General features: G+C 34.2%; 4 protein-coding genes across 5 annotated transcripts; 3 read left to right on the top strand and 1 right to left on the bottom strand.

Moving 5' to 3' along the window:
* The first annotated feature begins 1891 nt into the window (after positions 1–1891).
* On the top strand, positions 1892–5007 carry LOC140838083 (protein CUP-SHAPED COTYLEDON 3-like). The gene is made up of 3 exons (XM_073204170.1): positions 1892–2147; positions 3722–3987; positions 4484–5007. Exons 1-3 carry the CDS (start codon positions 1979–1981, stop codon positions 4820–4822), a joined length of 774 nt encoding a protein of 257 aa, XP_073060271.1. The 5' UTR covers positions 1892–1978; the 3' UTR covers positions 4823–5007.
* Positions 5008–7867: 2860 nt separating this feature from the next.
* On the bottom strand, positions 7868–12042 carry LOC140840215 (U-box domain-containing protein 3-like). The gene is given in 5 exon segments (XM_073207425.1): positions 7868–8223; positions 8301–10148; positions 10271–10387; positions 11069–11348; positions 11503–12042. Coding segments are annotated over 4 exon segments (2319 nt in total). The 5' UTR covers positions 11345–11348; positions 11503–12042; the 3' UTR covers positions 7868–8145.
* A 1428-nt stretch (positions 12043–13470) lies between these two features.
* On the top strand, positions 13471–18976 carry LOC140840217 (TOM1-like protein 2). 2 transcript variants are annotated; one of them, XM_073207426.1, is made up of 6 exons: positions 13471–13997; positions 14076–14195; positions 14274–14490; positions 17297–17572; positions 18278–18364; positions 18439–18976. In XM_073207426.1, the coding sequence occupies exons 1-6, from the start codon at positions 13951–13953 to the stop codon at positions 18550–18552; spliced, it is 861 nt and encodes a 286-aa protein (XP_073063527.1). In that variant the 5' UTR covers positions 13471–13950; the 3' UTR covers positions 18553–18976. The 2 variants fall into 2 exon arrangements, with proteins under 2 accessions (XP_073063527.1, XP_073063528.1); XM_073207427.1 differs by lacking the exon at positions 14076–14195 and having other exon boundaries at positions 18439–18975.
* A 2168-nt stretch (positions 18977–21144) lies between these two features.
* Positions 21145–22097, top strand: LOC140838082 (LOB domain-containing protein 16-like). Its single transcript, XM_073204169.1, has 2 exons — positions 21145–21488; positions 21577–22097. The coding sequence occupies exons 1-2, from the start codon at positions 21207–21209 to the stop codon at positions 21934–21936; spliced, it is 642 nt and encodes a 213-aa protein (XP_073060270.1). The 5' UTR covers positions 21145–21206; the 3' UTR covers positions 21937–22097.
* The last annotated feature ends 606 nt before the right edge of the window (positions 22098–22703 follow it).

Genomic DNA, 22703 nt, shown 5'->3' with positions numbered 1-22703 from the left:
AAAGTACCTTGTACGATTTTTGTACCCACGAGAATTATGAAATTTTTTCAATGAATTCAGGGAAATATTAAAAGTTTGGAGAAAATTTCAGAAAAAAGTGAAAATTGGATTTTATTTCAAGATATTATAGAAAGCCTACAATTTCGATCGAGAATTTGGAATTCTTTTTTTATTAATATAATAATATGCATTCACTAACATTCATTATGTATCAGGTAAACTCACGAACTAACGCAACAACATAAAAATAATGTTAATCAGATAAACCACACTGGACAAAGCCTCTGGGAGAAGCTCGTCCGAGAAGATGCTAACACTGAGAATCGGACACCTGACTATTAATGACTAAACGCTCACTTGCTCTATCAACTGAAATACCACAATTGGGACGGCTATCATCATATTATTTACCAGAATATCGCTTGTTCTCACATACGTCAATATATCAGGGTTGTACATATTGCATTTTTTAAATGTAAATGAAAAGAATTCGAAATTTTATACTTACTTTTCATGAAGGAATGAAAATGGTCTCTCATCAAAATATATTTTTCATTTTCTTTGTGTCGGATTATGCTTCAAGTTTTTTATATTTCGCAAATCACGTTGTGGACAATATATTGAGGAATTAAACCAAGATTTAAGTGATCGGATTCATTGACCACAAAAAAATAATATTTAATTATTAATTTGTTTTCCAGTATCATCATTCTTGTTGTGGATTCGGTGACCAATTAAGTTTAACCTACTTATATTAAATAATTAGATTATCGAAGCAAATTTAATAACGTGTCGATATTTAATTTGTCTTCAAGCGTTTGTTGTTATACAAAATGTACATATCATAGCCATAGGGTTAAAAGGAATATTTTGGAGCTTTTTTTTTAAAAAAATTCAACCATAGGATTTGGAGGTTACTCCTTAATTTCTTGTACTAAATATCGGCAAACTCAGCTGAAGGAAAATAGAAGTAGTATAAATTTAATTTAAAAAATTTGCGAGGCATTTAGGAAAATAAATATATATAATGTAATATTTATTATGTAAAATTAGTTTCGTATCACATAAATTGTTTGCTTTTTAATCTCGATATTTTTTTAGATATACACTATGGCCTATGCTCAAGGGATCCTCACGTTGTATTCACTGTCAATCGATGCGACAAGATAAAACATGAGTGATCATGATGTCGCTCTGTAATTATTTATGCTCCCAAAAAATTTATAAAAACTTAATATTTACGTTTGCATATTTATTTTTAATTGGGGATAATTCATATATATATTTCATTAAATTTATTTTGAGTAACTATCACGAATATTTATCCGTAAGACTGTCAACTCTATCGATATTCACAATAAAAAGTAATACTCTTAGCATAAAAAGTAATATTTTTTCATAGATGACTCAAATAAAATATACGTATCACAAAATACGACTCATAAGACCGTCTCACATTAGTATTTACCATTTATTTTTTTTATTTTCAAACACACAAAAAAAAAACCAATATAATTTATACATAAATTTCTAAAATTATTCGAGATTTCCTTCTCTATAATTTTCAGTATGAATTTTTTGATATGTGACAAATAAATTTATTACTCTCCAATGAAATTAAATTGGAGTCGAAAAAATCCTCCCCTAGTTGTCCCTAATCGCCCACGTAATGGTTTCTTGTTAATTCTCCTTTTCTCGGAAGTCCCACAGTACCTTTAACCATATTACTAATTATACAAGCATAATTTAAAAAGCCACGTTTAACAATTAAATATAAATATAAATATAAATGAAATAAATTCCCATTTGGCCAAGCTTGGTGTTAATCATTCTCTATATATAAAGCCATAACTCTTTCACTTAATTAATCACCATATATATACTTCTCCAAATGATCCCTTCCCTCTAGAGCTACTCATATATTTCTTGCATCACCTTTCTTTCTCGAACCCTAAATTCTTGGGAGGGAGGAATAAAAATGGGTTTAAGAGACATCGGAGGCACGTTGCCGCCGGGTTTTAGGTTCTACCCGAGCGACGAGGAGTTGATCTGCCACTATCTTTACAAAAAGATTGCTAATGAAGAAGTTATCAGAGGAACTTTGATGGAAATCGATCTGCATACATGTGAGCCATGGCAGCTTCCTGGTAGGTATCTTTTTCCACTTTACAACGATGGTATAGGGTCGACTCGAAACTTTAATCGGATGTTTTTTTAAGGGCTATTTTCCTGTTCGTTCGTGTTCGAAATTTTTTATTTTATAAAAACCAAGTGTTTTGAGTTCTTTCGATTTTATTTTTTGCTAATGATTTGGTTGCGTACGATAGTTTTTTGTCCCATCTCATCACACTTTCCTTAATTATTTGAGTTTGGTATTTTTTTTCCAGATTCTGATTTAAAATCATAGCTACATATTATATGTTTTTTGTGTGTATATACTTTGATCCAGCTAGCTAGCTCCATTAAGAGCGCAAAGTTCAAAGAATTTTATGCTTCTTGTTAAAACCAGACAATATTTTCTTTAATGATTTGTTACAGAACACAAACATGGGTGTTGCAATAAATGGCAGGCTTTAACACATAATTGAGTGCATGCATTTGCACCTAAAAAATTTAAGGTTTGCTTCCTTAATATACTATGCATATGTATATATTTAATATATTCTGATCTCTTGAGGGTCCTAATAAAATTTAATTTCGATTTTTTTTGTAAAATAATTATAACTTTCGGCAAAAGAGTGAAGAAATCTAGAAAGGGTCTGCACTTTTTCGAAGAAAAAAGCAGCAAAGACACATTTTTATCGTAGGTTCAGTGAATCTTAACAACGTATGCAGAAACTGGATAAGATTTTATAACTGAACATGTCTATTATAATTTATAATATCATGACCATGGCAGAGAATATTTCCATATCCCTTTGTGTATTTGAAGTTCTTTTTTTCTTCCTGTAAAAAATATTATAAAAAAGTTAAATAAAAACAAAATTTAAAAGATTGCTTTTTCAACAGATACACACGATCTTAACATGGCTTTTCAAGAAAATACTCGGCATTAATTATGGAGAATATGACTTCACTAAGAAGTTTTTTAAAAATATTTTAACAAAAAATAATATTTTTTAAATATGACTCAAATTATAGTGTAATAAATATTTTAAATCCGTCTGTTTTTTTTTTAATCAGAAATTATGCTAAATATACGTTTTTTTTAAATTTATATATGATGGACGACTATTATTTGATCTACAAAACTGTGATTATAAGCGAAGAAAAGGATTGTGACAAAAACTTTTTACCTTATAATTATAGTGACCTCTCTATATCTTTTTAGTCTGCAAGTATAGAAAAGGCTAAACAAAATTTCCATTTTATATTATAAATTTTATTTCTCAAAATTTTAAGAAATTGGAAGAAAAAATATAATGTATGCATGCTTGCCTTGAGAATCTTGGTGACTTGTAACCTACTTTTTGTCACCTTTGCAGAAATCGTCATACAAGTTAACAATATATGGAAGCTGAGTGATGAAATATAACTAACTTATATATGGATAGTTATATCCTCACACTTACTTCCAATCCACACAAATAATATATATATATATATATATATATATATATATATATATATATATATATATATATATATATAAAATTATCAAGAAATATTTAATTTACAAACTTAAGTAAAACCATGAAATTGAATGATGTATTTTCTTTAGATTCAGCAAAGTTGAATTCAAGCGAGTGGTACTTCTTTAGCTTCCGTGATCGCAAGTATGCAACTGGATATCGAACCAATCGGGCCACCACCTCGGGCTACTGGAAGGCCACGGGTAAAGATCGAATGATAGTCGAGCCCGGGACTCGAGCCGTAGTGGGCATGAGAAAGACTTTGGTTTTCTACAAGAATAGAGCTCCTAACGGAATCAAAACTGGATGGATCATGCATGAGTTTCGTCTAGAGAACCCTCACGTGCCTCCTAAGGTTGGTAACTTAAATTTCAATTTTATTATCAATCTACAGGCCATGTATGTGATTGAATCGGGTTTCTTAAATAAAAAAAATTCCAAATAGTATGAGCTTATTTTTTCCGAAAAATATACAATTAAATATTTTTAATATTTTTAAGAATTTTTTTTAATTCATTCGATATAATTATGGAAACATACATTCTCTAGAGAAAGGAATAATTAAGGATCATGTGTTGAGTAATGCGGACGAAATAGAATGAGGTCACTTTGGTGGCAATGCCTACTTATAAGTTGTAAGAAACTTGCTTGTACTCCATGGAAACTCAATTTTTTTTAATAATCTATGCAAATTAATTTATTATGATTGCAAAACTCATCGTATTTTTAAATAATTGAAAAGATATATCAAACTTTGTGTGTGTGTATATATAAATTATAGTTTTTTTATTTTCAACGGCCTCGAACTCGAACTTTTGGTAAATCCGATCGATTTGTGGTGGATTTGACAGGAAGACTGGGTATTATGCAGAGTATTTTACAAATCAAGATGTGAAAATAGCACACAAAATGGCTATAACGATCATCTAAACACATCTTGTGCAAATTTGGATGGTGGCTTTCAAAACATAATCACTTCCTTCTTCTCCAACGGCTCATCTCTTCAAAACCCTAGCACTTCCATGCCGGGCTACCACTTTGATCATCACCTTTCACAATATAATGACTCGATCAACGAGCCTCGTCGCGATCCGTCGAGTAGTACTACTCCAGCTAGATGTGAAGACGATTACGGGTTCTTGTTCGACATGAATTTCGACAACGATTCGAATGGAGTGATCATGTCTTAGAGTCACGGTGATCATCGTAATAATTTATATATGAAACTTCACTTTTAAGATAATTTGGTATGTATATGTAATGTTAGGATACATGAGGGACATGCAATTTGTGAAACCTATAAATGTATGAGATGATTAATGTTGTAGCTAGCTAGAATTGTGGGCTTGGGGTGTATAATGTAATTATATATTGAACAATCTATTAGATCAAATATATATAGTTTACTTAGTTATTTATTCGTGGGTTTTGAAATTTTTGGAGTGCTATGAGTAAAAATAATATTTTAATCATAGTTAGAGCAGGGAAATTAAAGTAGACAGTATTTTATGTTGCATATACTGAGATAAATTGCAAAATTTGGAGGTAATATGTATGGCTGAATTGGCTAATTTAATGAAGTTGGTGACAAGTTGTATTCAGTAATTGAAGAATTAAACAAAATAAAACGTATGAAATTATGTAAGTGTACGACGTTGTTGGTTCGAAATTCCAGAAATTTATATTAAATCTTCGAGAGTTAATTAACTTGAATTATACGTACGTAGAAGCAGATTTTATACTTTCGATTATGGTTCGACGCGATTTTAATTCCGAATACTATTTTTTTTAAAACAAATTATGGTTGAGTAATAACTTTAATATGCTAATATCTACCAATCTTAAATATTGTGGACAGTTCATACAGTAAATGCTTTTGAACCTGAATTGGCTAAACAGTTAAATCTGAAAACACACAATCATTACAAATTATGTTATTTTATTATCTAATTTTGGAACTAATCATTATCTATTTGACCTGATGGCTATGAACTTAAATTAATGATTATAATTGAAATTTATTTAGTTTTTATGGATAAATGTAATTTAAAAGTTTTACATTCTTGTTTATATATAAGCACCTTTTATTTATAATTGTGACATATTTAATTTATATCCAAAGATATGATTTGAAAATACGTTCAAGCACATCGTATCACGATTCTTCATAGATTATGGTCCATATGATATTTATTAATAATAATAATATACCATAATAATACTAAATTATTGATACTTTAATTTTGTTTGTATATAATATATTTTAATGAATTAATATTTGATATTTATGATCAACAATAATAATTACTATTATTATTTAATGAATTATTTGATATTTATAATCAACAATAATAATTACTATTATTATGAGATAATATAAACTGATATTATAAAAATAAAATAATTAGATATTATCTTTGCATACCTTTTGTGTGTTTGTACAGGTATATCAACTCTCACCCGGGCCTCGATGCTAAAGTATTAGGGGATATCTGTGTACCGTTGCAGAACCCACATGAGTTTATTCTCAACTCTCCCGGAGCATATCATATATTCAGAATTTGATTGTGGCTTCAACTGTTCGGAACCAGTCTGTTTTGCCCCTTTCGACTTGCTACCTCATGGCTTGAACACGGTAGAACCGTATAGTAATTTTTGTCGAAAACAGAGCCGTACCTCTTGTGAGACGAGAGAGGCCATCGCCTCAAGGCCTAGCACTCACATGACCCAAAAAAAATCATTGGTCTCATGCTTGTTGTTGAGGTCTACACCTAAATAATATGTACATTGGACATTTAAAAAAAAATGAGACATTGACCTATTGAAAACATGATTAAATATATATGATGATTGTGTTCATTGGGATTTAATCAAATTATGTAGAACCTAAACAATAAAGCTACATGGCTCATTAATTAATTTTTTAAAAATTTTGTATGCACAAAATAGTAATGTTTGTCCAATATATTTATTATTTTATCTTGTGTCAATTCATGTGTTAAACTTTTATACTTTATTTGTCGATTCTTTGGCCTCTTTATTTACGAGTTGAACCCATTTCAAAAAATAAACAAAAAATTGTGATTCTTACCTATTTACATATCTTTATTTTCTATTTTCTTGAATAAAAAATTATAGTTATTATTTTAAAAAAATCATATATTTTTATTATATTTATCATTTTGTTATTTTGATAGTTTATATTGATAAATTTCAATTTTATCGACATATCTTACAATTTTTGTCAATTTCAATCTTTTTCCAATATAATTGTTCATATGACACTGCATTACGTTAGAGCCATGTTGATGTTGTGGCGCACGAAGAAAAAAATCGTAAATTATATTTTAATTATATATATTGTTTTGTTATTTTTAATTTACAAATTGAGCTTTACAATTATTCATTACAACAAGATTTTTTTTTAACATATTGCCTTAGGCTCTGTAGAACGGCTCTGTTCACACATATCATCCTAAGTGTATAAAACAATCGGTTTGAGCAAATTCACACCCCCAAGTGTACTGGTTTCTGGTTGTCAGAACTTAGAAACTGTGATGCATCATGCATGGATGATATGAATCGGAATTTCCGGCCGGGTGAAGAATTTCAAACACTTCTGTGGAAGTCTTGAAACCTGTACTGTTAGTTTCTGGACATTTTGAGTTTCAAGATGATGAAGTCCCATTAGCTTCTGCCAGTTGAGCAACTAATTGGGACAGCCCAATCGCCATTTTGGATCGTGGTAAAATTTAGATTCGATCTATTTAAAAAATAAAATTGAATTTCTTAACTTCACACTTTGTCATCGCTGCTGGACATATGAAGTTGAATGCAATTGTATGAGTTTTCCTTTTGCAAATTCTGAACTAATCTAATGTTTGGTGGGTTGTGAAAATTATTCTGAATTGCGTATTATTGGTTTTTTGACTTATTTATCTTCATATTTAATTTATTTTAATTTAACGATTATATTCACGTGTGGCGTTCTTATATAATTTTTTTCTTTTTTATTTTTAGGAAAGCTCTCGATTTCTTTTAATTTTTTTTTTCAAATTATTCAAGATAAGTATCTAAAACTATTTAATTAATTATTAAGAAAAAATAATAATAATTATTCAAAGTACATTAATGTAGACTATTTTCTAAAAATGCACTTTGTCACTCCAAAAGGGTAGTATGCCAGTATTTCTTGGCTCTCACATTAAAATGCATCATGAAATCGATCACCAGAGTAAAACTCAACAAATCCTTCTTAACGCATACATATATACACATGTCTGTACAAACTTTTTGCAGTAACAAATTGAACCAAAACTCAAAAGTCAAAATCTCAATCACCATCATCAGCTAATTGGTGAGCTGCAGCCTACAAATTCTACTCGCTTTATCTTGTTGCAACAAATCCGTAGTTCCTGACGAGAATGGCGTTTTCAAAACCTCTGCGGGAATAAATTTACCTGAAATCGCATCACAGGACAAGAAAAAGAAGTCGCGAACAAATAGATATTGTTTATGTTTCCCTTCTTGATCTGCCCCTAGCCACATTGCTCTCACGTTGGTTCCGAAAATGGCTAAGCAGCTGTTGCGCCTGCTTCAAAACAAAGAAATCATTTAAAAAAATTATATTACTCAGCGCTGAACATGAGATAAATGAAGGATATGCACCTTTTCTCTGGCTCTAGGAGTGCCTGACTGAGTCAAAGCAACGAGAGGTGGAACCGCACCTTCTTGCAAAACAATCCGACAATATTTGGGGCTATTAATGCACAGCTGCGTCAATACAGAGGCAGCGTTCTCCTTTCCTCTTTGAGATCCCATATCAACAATCTCCACAAGAAGCGGTATGCCACCTTCTCGAGCGATGGCTGAGCATCCTTCTGCAATAGTCGACAAATTAGCAAGAAGAGCAACAGCTTTATCCACCATTTCTGTTGAAGGGTCCATCAACACAACCAAATGTTTCACAGCCCCTGCTTGAACAATACGAGCCTTGTTTTCGTGAAATATAGATAGGTTAAACAAGGCTGTTGCAGCATCTTTCTTACCTCTGACGGTACCTGATCCTTACAGATCAACCAAAGCTCGAATTGCGCTTGACCGACCAATTTTGATCCTGTACTCATCTAAAAGTGAGAGACTAAAGAGAGCAGCTGCAGCATTCTCCTTGCCTACCGAGTTTCCATTTTTCAAAACATGGATGAACGGTTCTAGAGCACCTTCTTCTGCAATCTTAGCCTTCAAATTTTCATTAATTGACAAATTTAGTAGAGCAGTGATGGCATGTTCTTGAGCAAGGTTCGTATCAGAGTGTAACAAGGAGATTAATGGGGCAATAGCCCCACATTGGACTATAATGAAGCGATTTTCCACATTATACTTCGCAAGAAACCGTAATTCTCCCGCAGCTGCAGTTTGCAGTTCAGTTGATTCGCTCTTCAAGTCTTTGATTAGTTTTTCGACATGGGAAGTAGTTGTCAAATCACTGGTCCCCGAGTCGGATGAGAATGAAAGTGTTCTAAATGAGTTAAGATTTCTATTTGATGCTATTCCATCCATTGTTTTGGAGCTGCGATATTGCTTTCCACTGAAAGAAGAAACCCCAGAAATTTTATTTGAAAACGAGGAAGAGGGATAAGATGTTACATCACCAGATCTATCACTTACACCATCTTGCTTACTAGATATCCTGGAAATTTCGGATGATCCTGTAGGGAGATAATCAATGCTGGAAATGGCACTAGTTGTTGACTCACTCCTGCTATGTATATAAGAATGTTCAGGGGATGATGTATCAAATTTCTCAGCCTCCTTCACACAAACACCATTACCATTTACATCATGCCCACTGGAAACACCAATCTTTTCCTCCTCAAAACCGGAAGAGGATCTTGAAGTTGAACATGGGAGGTCATCCTCTTGGGTAATTCGTTCAGGAAACTTTCCAACCGAGAGAATATCTGAAGAGTTTCTGGAAAGTTCAACTTTGTTTTCGCTACACCAGTTTTCTATAAGAACTTTAACTGTATAATTGGAAATGAGATTATTGTGTGAGAGTTTGTGCCGAGTTTTGGGGCAGGTCACAAGTCCATGATTGAGCCATTTTTGGATGGATACACGGTCGTAAGTTTGGCCCGAAGACACAATCACAGGGTCTGACATGAGTTCCAAAGATAATGGACAGCGGAAATATGAAGGGATCTGAAGACTGTTAATGGCCTGAGTATTCTCGAGCTTAACCACCGTAAAATCATGAATTTGATTCATAAGATCAACAGCTTGAGAGATTTCATCTAAGTTCCTTTTTGTTCTATCGTCTTCAGCTTTCTGCCTTTCCTTTTCCAATGCAATATGTTCGCTCAAGAGTTCTTGATTTGATCTCAAGTTGAGGGACTCGACAACTGTAGTAAGATGCTCGGTATCAAGAATTTTCCCTTCTATTTGTTGTTTAAAAATCTCTTCTATGTCTTGTGACAATTTTCCAAGATTCAGATTTTGAGATTCCTGCATACAGAACTGGAGCAAGAGTCTAAATTTACATATACCCGCCTAGTATTATAATTGTGCAGTGAATTAAAACACTCCATTTGCACAAACTAATAAGTTCCGAAAACTGGAAAGTTAAGCTGGATCATTACCTGAGCACGAGACGCACTCAAAGTGGTCGGTGATGATTCAGCTAGTCTACATAGAACATCCGAGAGCTTGACTGAGGAATTCTGGATTCTAATTAACAAGGGCTTACATTCTATCGCCTGTAAATAATTTATAATGCAAAATTACAAAAAGAATTTGTCAGCACACAGGTTTTGAAAATTTCAGGGCATTATGAAATTTTGGAAGTATGCCAGACTGGTGTTATATATCTGTAATACCCCGTCCCACATTGGGTTGAGAGAGGAGGAATGAACACTTCCAGTAGTTAGGGTAAATCATTCGTAAAGACAAATATTGGCAAGAAGTCTTGCTTGTGAGGGCGGCCAAGGATGCCACAGAACGATATTAAAGACAATTATTGGCAAGAACACTGGAAATCAAGTGCTAGGTCAACAAAGTGGTAACATGTAGGGAGTTGCCTCTATCGTTATATGCCCGAGAGTCAATTCTCGAACATGCCAAGATTAGTGAGTTGAGGTGCTATATAGCAATGAGATATTGTCTTCTAAAGTAAGTGCAATTGCAACACCTCTATCCCATATCTGTCATGAAGCTACATAGTGACTACTAAAATAGCTAGGGTAGATCATTTTTCTGGAACGAGAAATGATAAAAATTAGTTGCTAGCGAAATACGTGTAGAATCTCACATGCATGGGCCCGCGGGCCCAAGGAATGTCAAAATTAATGCTAGTTCACAAAAGTATAGACAATTTTCCAGAACACCTCTTATACGCCAATGGAAGCAAGGAAACAACAAAGCCAAGTGAAGTCACTCACACATAGAATCTTGCTCGTTTTGGGAGACCATTTCTCAAGGAATATTCTAGCCTCATTCACTGCAAAATCAAGCTCTTCACACTCTTTAGACAGAGCTTCATCAAACGGCAGTTTACAATCAGCGACATCATCAAGTACAGCTTTCAAATGCTTCAAGAAAGACGCTATACTTTGGTATTCCTTCTCAACCGGCGTTGCCTTTGACATGCAGCATGTTACCAGATGAATGAATCGAGAAATGATGTTAATGAGGCTTCGTAACGATGTTAAATCCATTCACCTGTGTAAATAATGTCACTGATAAAAATTAAACAACGGGACATGGAAAGCAACAAGGATAAGCATTTATATGGTTTACAAACTGATATACACATTCTGGAGGGGAAAAGGAGAGAGACGGTTCAATTTGAGGCATGGTTTCAATCACAACTAACTTAAGGTATTGATTCTTTGAATATATAGCCATAAGCTAGAATCTGCATAACCACGTAGCATAATTTCGGTTAAAATGCTATTTTTCAGGTCCAAAAGCGACTTAAGAAACAACTTTATCATAATAAAGAGTTCACTTCTGTTAGAACTCGTCAGATCAAATATGCAAGAGTACTTGCATCAAGTTCTGAGAAAGTAAAACTGCCAATGCAAGAAAGGCAATATTATAAAACATGAGGAAACGGGAAAGGAGTAATTAAATAGCTATTGAATTTTTTCAGAAGTTGGACGTAATCCTCATACACCACCACAGAATAGTAATTTAAGAGAAAGAAAGACTTTATCCACTAACTTCAAATTGCTAAAGGAATTGCTTTTCTAACCACTATAGAATTTTCAGGTCGAAACGCATTGAAAGGATCTTCCACATCAATTCTCTCACTAATCATCAACCAAAAAGATAGAAACAGGTATCTCAACTAAAAAACCGGAACCTTGGAGAAATTTTATCAACATAAACATCAAGATTAGTGGTAGACTGCAAGAAAGTCACGTCAAAGTTCCATGAGTTCAGTAATTGCTTATGAGAAGAAGTCTGTCATACATTGGTAAAATTAAACAGCCTCTTGACAAATTAACTGAAAAAAAAATGAGACAATGACCATAAAAATGAAATGGTGCATACATCAGTCTGACGAACATCAGGGCAAAAATTACCATCTATGGCACTTCAGTTTTTTAAAATGCTATTACCTTGTTTCACTACAGAATTTACATTTGTTTTTTCGCAGACCTTAACTCAAAACAGAAGCAATGTGCTTTCCTAAGCAAAACCATAAAATTTGCCCCAAATTACATTAACTTGAAGCTGGACTCGAAGTCGGCGAACGAAATCACCGAAGTTTTCCAGAACCAGTCTGTTAACCCAAAACCAACAAATTTTTTTTAATCTCATACCCATGGTTAGAACCCCATATTACACCCCAATTCTTGTAAATTAGTGCAACATACTAAAAAATCCAAAAGTGGATTGAAGTACCTCTGAAATTGTGGTTGGGAGCAAGAAGACCGTACAGCGGAGACAAGAACAGGAAAAAAAAAACCGATCTTGATGAATCCCAACGAACAATCAATCAGGCTTCAAAAGGAAAACCCATGTGCCTAATCAATCAACTTCACAAAATCAGCAGAAAAATTTCATGAAAACAACCCCTTTCTCTCTAGACCAATAATTCCTCCCATCTCCTCTTCATCTTCATTTCTGGAAAGAATACAAAGCTGGGAACACCAAGAAAAAGCAAAAGCGAGGAAAAAGAAGAAGATAACAGGGCGGTCGAATCCGTGGGACCCCTTCATATCTCCAAATTTGCTGGTTGTGGGGATGAATAAATTAATGTGATGATTAATTAATTATCACATCATGGTCATTATTATTTAAAGGATTAGAAATGAAGAAGATCAGAAGACTATCTAATAATCGTTAACACCCAAAAAAAAGTGAACTTTTTTAATAAACAGGCGAAGAGGAGGGCAAGATTTTGCGTAATTATGTTCCGACATGACGAATATTTTTCATTCGCAGAAAAAATAAATAATCGCTGTTTCCAGTTGCAAATTGTACGAGGATGTGGCAGAGGGGTCATTTGCATCCACATACCCAGCTAGCCTAGTTGCATTTAATATTTATATGATATTTTTTCCCCGAAAAAACTTAGTAACTTTATTAACGAATAAATCAATACGAAAAATTTTCACACACCCAAAATGGTGCATGATAAGAGCAAAAACAATCTGCTAAAACGTGAGCTACTACAATGATTGTTCATCTAACATATTGAAGAAAATTATTGCCAAGTGTCATAGCAACATTTGAGTGTCTAAAACACATGATCTCGCATTACTCAACTCATCTAATGGTTTGGTGACTATTTGTACTGTAAAATTAAGACCAACATGACTGGACCCCCTATCTTTGACAATTTGGAGGCCTTCTTGGATTGCTAGGAGTTCTTTGGGATTACAAGACCGAATGCCGACACCATCTGACCCTCATGGTTGAGGGTAACACACCCAAGACCACATCGATAATTCGATTCTGGGAAGCTAGCGTCTAGTCGAAGCTCACCAACTGGAGGGGCTTGCCCATGTACTGGGGATCGCTCTAAAAGCAATGTTCCAGGGCTCACTCTTTCCCGCGATGCTTGGCGATATTCCTCCAGAAATTCAGCCACGTTTATGCTAGGAATTAAGTTTCGGTTCATTGCTCCCGCTGTTATGCATGAACTGACCGGCATCTCTCACCCCAAACTATCCAAGCTTGATCACATAATTCTTCCAACTCTCTTTTGCTCGTGTTTCCCATTAGCCATAAGCAAACCTCTTGTATATCTTTGCACTTCTACTTGTTCGTCCTTTTCCAAGTGTCATGATTTGTCCAAAATCTCTTGTAAATGGAATACGCATGGCGAAAAGTGTCGGTCGAAGATCTTCCCGAGAAGTGAGCATATGCATTTTCTTTGTGTTTTGCTTGCCCTAATCAAACAAAAGCCTGAATAGTTTCGTTACTGAATTTCAGTTATAGGATCTTATCGGAGTTTTTCGGTTGTATGATTCATGCATTGAGGGTGATCGATATATATGGAAGGACCCCCACATTTCCGATCATTAGCGATATAATTAAATCCCGGATCAATATGTAAGTGGTTGGTGCAATATTTTTCACTTCCCAATATGCATGTATTTTGATTCTTATTTGTTTCTATGCCCATTTCAGGAGACTCCTACGCAGGCGTCTCGCACATATAAAATATATACCGCCCGAAGCAGTTCGGATTGATAACGTATCCGCAGACGGTGAGCGCAAGAGGTCGGTTCTGAAGATTGGGTTGCTCTTTAATGTTGTAGTTGGTCACGGTGGGGACTCTGTGTTTGTTGCTTTGCGCATTCTTTTCGACCCGAGGCTGAGAGAATTTCACGCTGCACATCCTGAGGTAATCTCATCTTTCTTTGAATTAGAATGTTGCTCAATATTGTTTACAAATCACAGTCTTGCATGTTCAATACATATGTGATTATGTGAAGTACTTTTTTAAACCTTGTACTGGTCTTACATGGAAATGGAACAGGAACCGGAACCAGAACCCGATGATCAATGGTTGCCAAACCTACAAAAAAAAATGATTCACAGCAGACATAATTTAGTATCATGAACTTGCTAACTTGTGTACAAGATCTTTATATTTCACTGGTTTCCAGCCTTTGACTCTTGGCGTGCAGGAATGAAAGATGAACTTGATGCAATGCAAGCAAACAACACATGGTCTGTGGTTCCACTTCCCCCGGGAAAACAACCAATTGGTTGTCATTGGGTATACAAAATCAAATACAAATCTGATGGCTCAGTATATAGACATAAGGCTAGATTAGTTGCTAAGGCCTACACTCCACGAGAAGGTGTGGTTTTTTTCGAAACTTTCTCCCCGGATATCAAGCTAGCCACTGTCAAAGTTCTTCTTGCTTTGGCAGCTAGTCAAAATTGGATTCTTGTTTAACTTGATGTTGACAATGCATTCTTAAATGGTGATCTATATGAAGAAGTTTACATAGATCTTCCTCTTGGCTTTCATTCTCATGACCAGCATCGTCCAGAAGATACAAAACTCGTCTGTAAACTTCACAAATCCATATATGGTCTCCACCAAGCATCTAGGCAGTGGTACACAAAATTTTCCCACGCCTTGATGGCTTCTGGTTTTAGGCATTCTCCATCTGACCACACCATGTTCACTCGAGGCTCGGGTCACTCATTTTTAGCTCTGCTGGTATATGTTGATGATATGATCGTAGCAGAACCGTCTTCTACTCTCATTCAAAAACTAAAATCTGATATTCAAAGCAAATTCAAGCTTAAGAATCTAAGTGATTTTAAGTATTTTATTGGACTTGAAATAGCTAGATCATCAAAGGGAATTTCCCTGTCTCAACGCCACTATGCACTACACTTACTTGAAGATACTGGTTTACTATCATGTAAACCAGCAACAGTGCCCATGACACCACACACATGCCTCACTTCTCTTGATGACGATCTGCTTATAGACATCACCCAATATAGACGCATCATTGGACTTCTTCTATATCTGACTATGTCTAGACCAGACATAATGTTTGCAGTACACAAGCTCAGTCAATTTGTTTCCAACCACGAACCACTCACTTAAATGCAGTACACCAAGTTCTACGGTATCTCAAAGCTAATCTTGGTCAAGGGATTTTCTTCCAGCAACGTCTCCCATACAATTAAGGGCGTTTTTAGACGCAGATTGGGTTAATTGCACCGATACAAGAAAATCAACCACGGATTTTTGTGCCTTTCTTGATGAAGCACTAATCCCATGGAAAACCAAAAAGCAAATGACGATTTCCAGATCTTCCACTGAAGCCGAGTACAGGGCACTGGCCACTACAACTAGTGAAGTAGTATGGCTCACCCAATTACTCAAGGATCTCCACATCGATCTTTCAACATCAGCCACCATATTATGTGACAATCAATCGGCCATTCATCTTGCCAACAATCCTATATTTCACGAACGTATCAAACATATCGAGATCGATTGTCACTTCATTCACAATAAAATCAAGGACAGGTCAATCAAGCTTTTACCCATTCGTTTACATCTCCAGCTTGCAGACATGTTTACCAAGCCACTCTCCCCCTGCCAACTCTCTCTCAATTGATGTCCAAGATGTATGTACAAAACATTTACAATACATCTTGAGGGGAGTTATTAGAGTCAGTTAGCAGAACACTATTAGAGTTAGTTAGTAGAGTTCTTAGCAATTACTTAGTTGCTTGCATGTAAATATAGAACACAATTTACTCTTGAGAAGTCAATGAACAATTCATCATTCTTCATCTGTAATATATGGTGAAGTTGATTGAGGATCATAGCCATAGGACGGAGCATGGGTGCAGGGTGAGGGCGATACAACTGATCCGGGCTTGGGGGGAGTCCGAGGATCTCACGCACTTGCCTGTTTTTCACCAGACTTACATGGTACAGTGAGAGTTTCGTTCATGCTTTGTGGGTTGGTATACTCGAATTGAAATCGTGTGCTTTGATTTGTGTTTGCTTTCATGTTGGAATCCTAGACTAGATTGAATGATTTGGTTGGCTCTAATTTAGTTGAGTAGGCGACTTCATGGGTATATGGGTCAAATTTCGCATTTTTTGATAATTACAAGTAGCGGGGAAGTTTCTATGTGGTGGACAATTCCTTTCTTTAGGAAAAACTATATCTTTTCGGCTGGCGGAAGATTTCTTGTTAGAATTCTTCAGATTCTTAGTCGACCTATATTTAAGGTTTTTACTCTCTCTATTGCTTCGAATTTCTGCATTTATGTGCTTGTAACAAAATGGAGAATATATACAGTTGCTAACCGTTTCCTCTTGTTTGGTGTTTGAAACCTAGTTTGGGTAACGATCAATCCCTTTATGAATATCATTTCTGGGGTATTGGCCGATTCCTCGGTATTTTAAGATATCAGGGAAGATGAACATTAAATTGGTGCATATCTTATTTGCAAGCTCGACAAATTTCTATTGTTTTCTCTGAATTATTCTTAGATTTTTCAATGCAATGGTAGCCTATGATTTCAGATTCTCAAATGATTTTCAATCAGACATGTGACCGGCGCTCTAATTTTATGAATTATCTTCATGAATTTGAAGAGTGTGGTGTTGTTACCTGTGTTTTTTGTTTCCCGAGATCTAATTTTGTCGTATTTTGTAGTATTTGAAGTCGAGGGTGATTCCTCCAACCGCACAAGATGAAAGTTTACCTTCTAACCGACAAAACCTGGAATCTTATCTTGATCCGCAGCCACTAACGCCTCCTGAAAGATACCCTGTTCCCACCACTGCCTTAGAAAGTGAAGAAGATGCAACTTTCATGCATTATGGTTTCCAGTCCATCAAAGACAATAAAGAATTTCTTGTTGTGACTCGAAATAGTCTTGATATACTGTCCAGCATATTGAATTCTGAAACTGAACCAAAGCCGATCAAGGTTACTATTTTTGCATTTTTCCTTGTTTGTTATGCAGTTATTATGATTTTCTCGCGTACTTTACAGACGTATTGATCCTGATGATTTTTCTTGTCTGTGATGGTATGAATGAGAGGTTTCTCAAAGTGTTATAAATGTTGTTTTTCTTTACCAGTCCATAATTTTAGATGCTCTCTGATTTACCACTCAGCCTGATTGTCTATTGTCTTTTTCGTTTAACTTAGTGTTCAATATACTCTCAAATTAATGCACCACCTCATTCATACTCTTGTATATAATAGCGACATTTTGTTTTGAAAGGTCATTTTAATGGTGTGAGAAACTTAATGGAAAAAGAAGAAGCTTTTGGACAGGCACATACTAAGGTTCAGAGATTTCTCAGAGTATAGGTGTTAGGTGAGGCACTCGTCTTATTGGAGCGAGAACCTTTATGGTTGAATCTAAATATCATAAGAAAATCTATGATCAAATATGGAGTTAGGCAACTATTTTGATATTGAAAGTAATATCCGTTAGTATGTAAACGAAAGGTAACGGCTTTGTTTTATGTTTCACATTGAGTTTACTATCCATGTATTTAAGGTGCCTTGAGAAGTGCTTTTAGCCATCAAAGTACACAAAGATCGATCAGGACATCACATTTAAGGCATCTGCGTCTATCGAAATTGACAAATTTCTCATGGAGCATTTTTGGTTTTTTTGCAGGATGAACTAACAGTGAGCATGCTAGAGAAGTGCAAGCAATCTCTGCCGGTTGTACAGAGAATAATCGAAACCACGTCTGATGATGAGGTCATGCTTTTTGACGCTCTTAATCTCATTGGTCATATCCAGATACACTGAAATGGCAGCTGCTCTCGAATCAGGACATCAAACAAATCAAAAGGAAGAAGAACCTGCTCGTGACAACATCTGAAATGAAACTACTGTACCAATTCAAAGAGAAAGTGACAGCAAAACTGAAACTCCGGTTAACATAACAACAGATAGCACGAAATCAGGAAAACCAAGTTACCAAGACCAGAGTGGTGATAAGATGAGCCAAGTATGAGAACTTACTTCCTGTTGGTGTTTTTTAAAAATATATATATATATTTTTTTTTTGCGGCTTCGAACTCTGTTTAGCTTTAGGTTGAAATGTAGTTTTGTAGTCAGGAAGTTATATTTAGTCGTCGTGTTCATCGTTTTTGGGATGTTTGATGACTGTTTATGGTTTAGTCTTAACATGGTGCAAACTAAATTATTCGAGAACTTATTTCGAAAGAAACGAAACCGCTTCGGGTTAATCTAGCTGATCGTATGTGCCCATAGACCATACTTTGATGTTGTGGTCGGCGTTGCCATGTTCCTTGGTTAAGGTCGAGGATGGACTGAGCAATTTGGAACAGGACAATAATCGGGAAACTTGTTTGTTTTTTCAAGTGACTTAGGCGTACTGAAATTTGATTTCTTATATGTTGGTTCATATTTTATATTTAGGGTGTGTTTGGTTGAGTGGATTAAATAAGGATAGATTAATAGTCAAATCTTTATCGTTAAAATTTTAAGTTGTTTTAATAATCATTTTGACCCGTTTAAGATCCAATTTTATGGATAACTATTTGATTAATAAAATTGGATCTTAAACCGGGTCAAAATGATTATTAAAACATCTTAAAATTTTAACGATAAATATTTGACTATTAATCTATCCTTATTTAATCCACTCAACCAAACACACCCTTAAAGTACCCAAAAAAGACGCGGGTATACATATTTTATCTCAGATTATAATAGATGTAGCATTTTACACGAGGCAGCTCCAAAGTCAATACGCCCATGACTTTGCTCTGTATTGAGCTAACAGAGCAAAATTACTACTGATTTCTTGACCCAATTCCCAACCTCTTTAAATTATCGATCCAAAGCAAAATTGTTTTTTTTTTTTTGAAAAAATATTCAACTAGCTTAGCTTATAAAAAGTCAAACCAGTTTTTAGTATTAGTGTAATTGTGCATAAAATAATGTTTCCTTGCCTGTTAAGCTTTAAGAACACATATTTTGAAGTATTTGAGTATTAAATTATGAGTTCATTGAACTTTTTGCTGATGTTTCGTAATGGGGTATTTGCATTGACACCCCTAAACTTCTTGCATCTGTCAGATACATCACAAACTCGATTTTTTTACAAACAAAAATTGTAAAGTTTTTTAAAAAAATTTCTTCTGAAATTATAACATATATGCTTTGAAATAAGCAACGTTAGCACTCATGTAATATTGTTTTCTTGTAGGTTTATTATGTGACGGTCTCACATATATATTAATGTGAGATATGTCAATCCGATTCATATTTTAAATGGAAAATAATATTTTTAACATAAAATATAATATTATTTCATTAATCGGATCGAGTTGGAGATCTGTCCCACAAAATTGACATGTGATATAGTTTCACATGAGTTTTTGTATTTTTTATAATAACGAATATTTTTAAAAAAAAAAATAGGACGGTTAATCAAATTAATTTATTAATTTGGTAAAAATAAAAAATGATTATTTGATGAGCAGAACCATAAATAACTGTATTTTTAGGAGGGGGTGGCCGGTGATTTTCTCAATCCATTCAATGTTATGTATATGATATTAAATTTTGATAATAAAAAAATTATGAAAGTTGGTACAAAGTGGAAAAATTAATTAATCATGATTAGATATTAGAGCTAATCGTATCTATAAAAAAAACAATTTCAATAAACCAACTAAAATATAGCAGCAGTTCCCAGGTGCGGCGTTCGGCGGAAAATAAATACATATTGACCAAAAGATCACCAACAATTATAAAGAATACACATATTATTTTATATATATGTGTGTGTGATTAAAGTTACACTAAATTTTATATATTATATAATTAACTTGATATTAAGCTTAATTAAAACATATTGAAAACCAGATTCTGATCCGGAAATTCGGAAAGAAATTTTGAAACTTTATTTTTTTTTTTAAATTTTTAAAATTATTTAATCTGACCAATTGGGGTAAAATAATATTTCATCCGTTTCACGACTATGTTTCATTTTTCTATTTGTTCCAGATATATATATTTTTCAAATATTTATATTTAATATTGTTTTATCTATATCATATTCGTTAAATACATTAATTATGTGGAACAAGTTTTTATATTATATTAATGCAATCGTTAAACAAAGTAAAATAGAATTTCTCTATAAAACTTACCTCTAAGGCGGTGTACGAGTTCATGAAACAAGTGAACGTTTGATCAATGATCATGAGTTTGTTTTCATCTTCTTATCGAATGAGCATGTTACACAGAGCTTATCCAATATAGTTTATTTGACTAACATGACTTGCATATTACTCGAATAATTTAGAATAGTTAACGAACGATAATTGTTATGGATCACATAAAAAAAAATCTAAATATTTGGAACTAAACAATTATTATAATATCAGCTAATGGATGTCCCTCCTTATAACCCTACACAGAGGCCTTCCATGTCTCCACTTCATACCCCATATAAACCTCCCATATCTCCACCATTTTTCTAGTGTCCCCGTGTGCCTGTAGTTCCTTTACTTTTGCAAATCTTTAAAATTCTTATAATATTTTACAATAGATATATATACATATGGCAACCGGGACAGGCTCTCCTTGCGGCGCATGCAAGTTCCTCCGCCGCAAGTGCGTGGCGGACTGCGTCTTTGCGCCGTACTTCTGCTCGGAGCAAGGCCCGGCAAGATTCGCCGCCGTTCACAAAGTATTCGGAGCCAGCAACGTGGCTAAACTTCTGCTGCATGTTCCTGTACCTGATCGGTGTGAGGCCGTCGTCACCATTGCCTACGAAGCTCAAGCTCGAATTCGGGATCCCGTCTATGGCTGCGTCTCCCACATTTTCGCCTTACAACAACAGGTTAGCGAGTCAATATACATGAAAAAATTGTGCAGATTTTGTGGGATTGGAGATTTTATATCTGTTCTTGATTCTTTTATATATATAGGTGGCGTATCTGCAAGCTCAACTTATTCAGGTTAAAGCTCAGCTGACGCAGAATCTGATGGAGTCATCAAGAAATAACGCAGAAAATCAAAGGCCAAACAACATGATTTCGGGACCATTAGACATGGGATCATTACAAGTTCAATCTGATCCATATTACATGAATTACTCGGTTTCGCCTCAGAGTTCTCTTGATTCGATCGAGCAAAGTCGGAATGATGTAATTAATATTAATGGGATTCAAGAAACACAAAGCTGCAGAGATTTTGAAACTATTTACTACAGCAAGAAGAGACCTTCACAGACTGACTTGAGTGAGCTCCAAGCTTTGGCCCTCAGAATGACGAAGAATGAATACTAAATCAAATATCTATTTTTAATCTTATTATTTATGATCCCACAAAATTTTCAGTTCTAATATTTATTATTTAGGGAAAGAGATTATGTGATATATAATGTTTTGGCTTAAATTTTGTGATTGTATAGAGTGGAGAGCATGAGTAATCATATCATATATTAAAAGGGCTGGCTTTCAGTGTATTCTCAGAATATTGATATAAGCAAATACTTTAGAAGAAATATGTTAATCTCATACATTAATTTGATTTTCTTGTAAATTTTGAATGGATACAGTTGAATTAAAGAATAGATTTGATCAATTTGTACTCGTCCTTCATATTTTATCAGTTCAAGAGTATAATAATACAATATACATATAGACAAAAACTTGTGTGAGAAAGTTTCACGTGTCGTATATCGTGGGACGGATCTATTATTTGGGTCATCCATGAAAAAGTATTACTTTTTATGCAAAGAGGATTACTTTTTATTTTGAATATTGGTAAAGTTGACTCGTCTCACAGATAAAGATTCGTGATACCGTTTCACAACAGACCTACTCATACATGTATACACATAACCGAAAAGAAAATGCATACAATTATTGAGGTTTGAATACTCTTCTGTCGTTTTTCCATTAAACGAAGAAGTTTGACAAACATCCTCACTTAATTTGGTGGGACTACATCCTTCTTTAAGCAAATTCAAATATCATTTTGAAAAAATAGATTTTAAAAAAATTAAGAAAATCATCAAAAAATTATTTCCGAAATATTATAAATATATGTA

The sequence above is a fragment of the Primulina eburnea genome, chromosome 8, assembly GCF_022965805.1.
Source record: "Primulina eburnea isolate SZY01 chromosome 8, ASM2296580v1, whole genome shotgun sequence".
NCBI classification, from domain to species: Eukaryota; Viridiplantae; Streptophyta; class Magnoliopsida; order Lamiales; family Gesneriaceae; genus Primulina; species Primulina eburnea.
Note: the sequence above shows the minus strand (reverse complement) of the source record. Positions and strands in the feature narration are given on the sequence as shown.

Excerpts from the sequence above, each read along its gene's own strand:
- LOC140838083 (XM_073204170.1), top strand. The coding sequence starts at position 1,979 with ATGGGTTTAAGAGACATCGGAGGCACGTTGCCGCCGGGTTTTAGGTTC. Across the intron at positions 2,148-3,721 it reads TGAGCCATGGCAGCTTCCTG|ATTCAGCAAAGTTGAATTCA; the intron begins GTAGGTATCTTT and ends TATTTTCTTTAG. Across the intron at positions 3,988-4,483 it reads ACCCTCACGTGCCTCCTAAG|GAAGACTGGGTATTATGCAG; the intron begins GTTGGTAACTTA and ends TGGATTTGACAG.
- LOC140840217 (XM_073207426.1), top strand. The coding sequence starts at position 13,951 with ATGGAATACGCATGGCGAAAAGTGTCGGTCGAAGATCTTCCCGAGAA. Across the intron at positions 14,491-17,296 it reads TTCACGCTGCACATCCTGAG|TATTTGAAGTCGAGGGTGAT; the intron begins GTAATCTCATCT and ends CGTATTTTGTAG. Across the intron at positions 17,573-18,277 it reads CTGAACCAAAGCCGATCAAG|GATGAACTAACAGTGAGCAT; the intron begins GTTACTATTTTT and ends GTTTTTTTGCAG.
- LOC140838082 (XM_073204169.1), top strand. The coding sequence starts at position 21,207 with ATGGCAACCGGGACAGGCTCTCCTTGCGGCGCATGCAAGTTCCTCCGC. Across the intron at positions 21,489-21,576 it reads TTTTCGCCTTACAACAACAG|GTGGCGTATCTGCAAGCTCA; the intron begins GTTAGCGAGTCA and ends TTATATATATAG.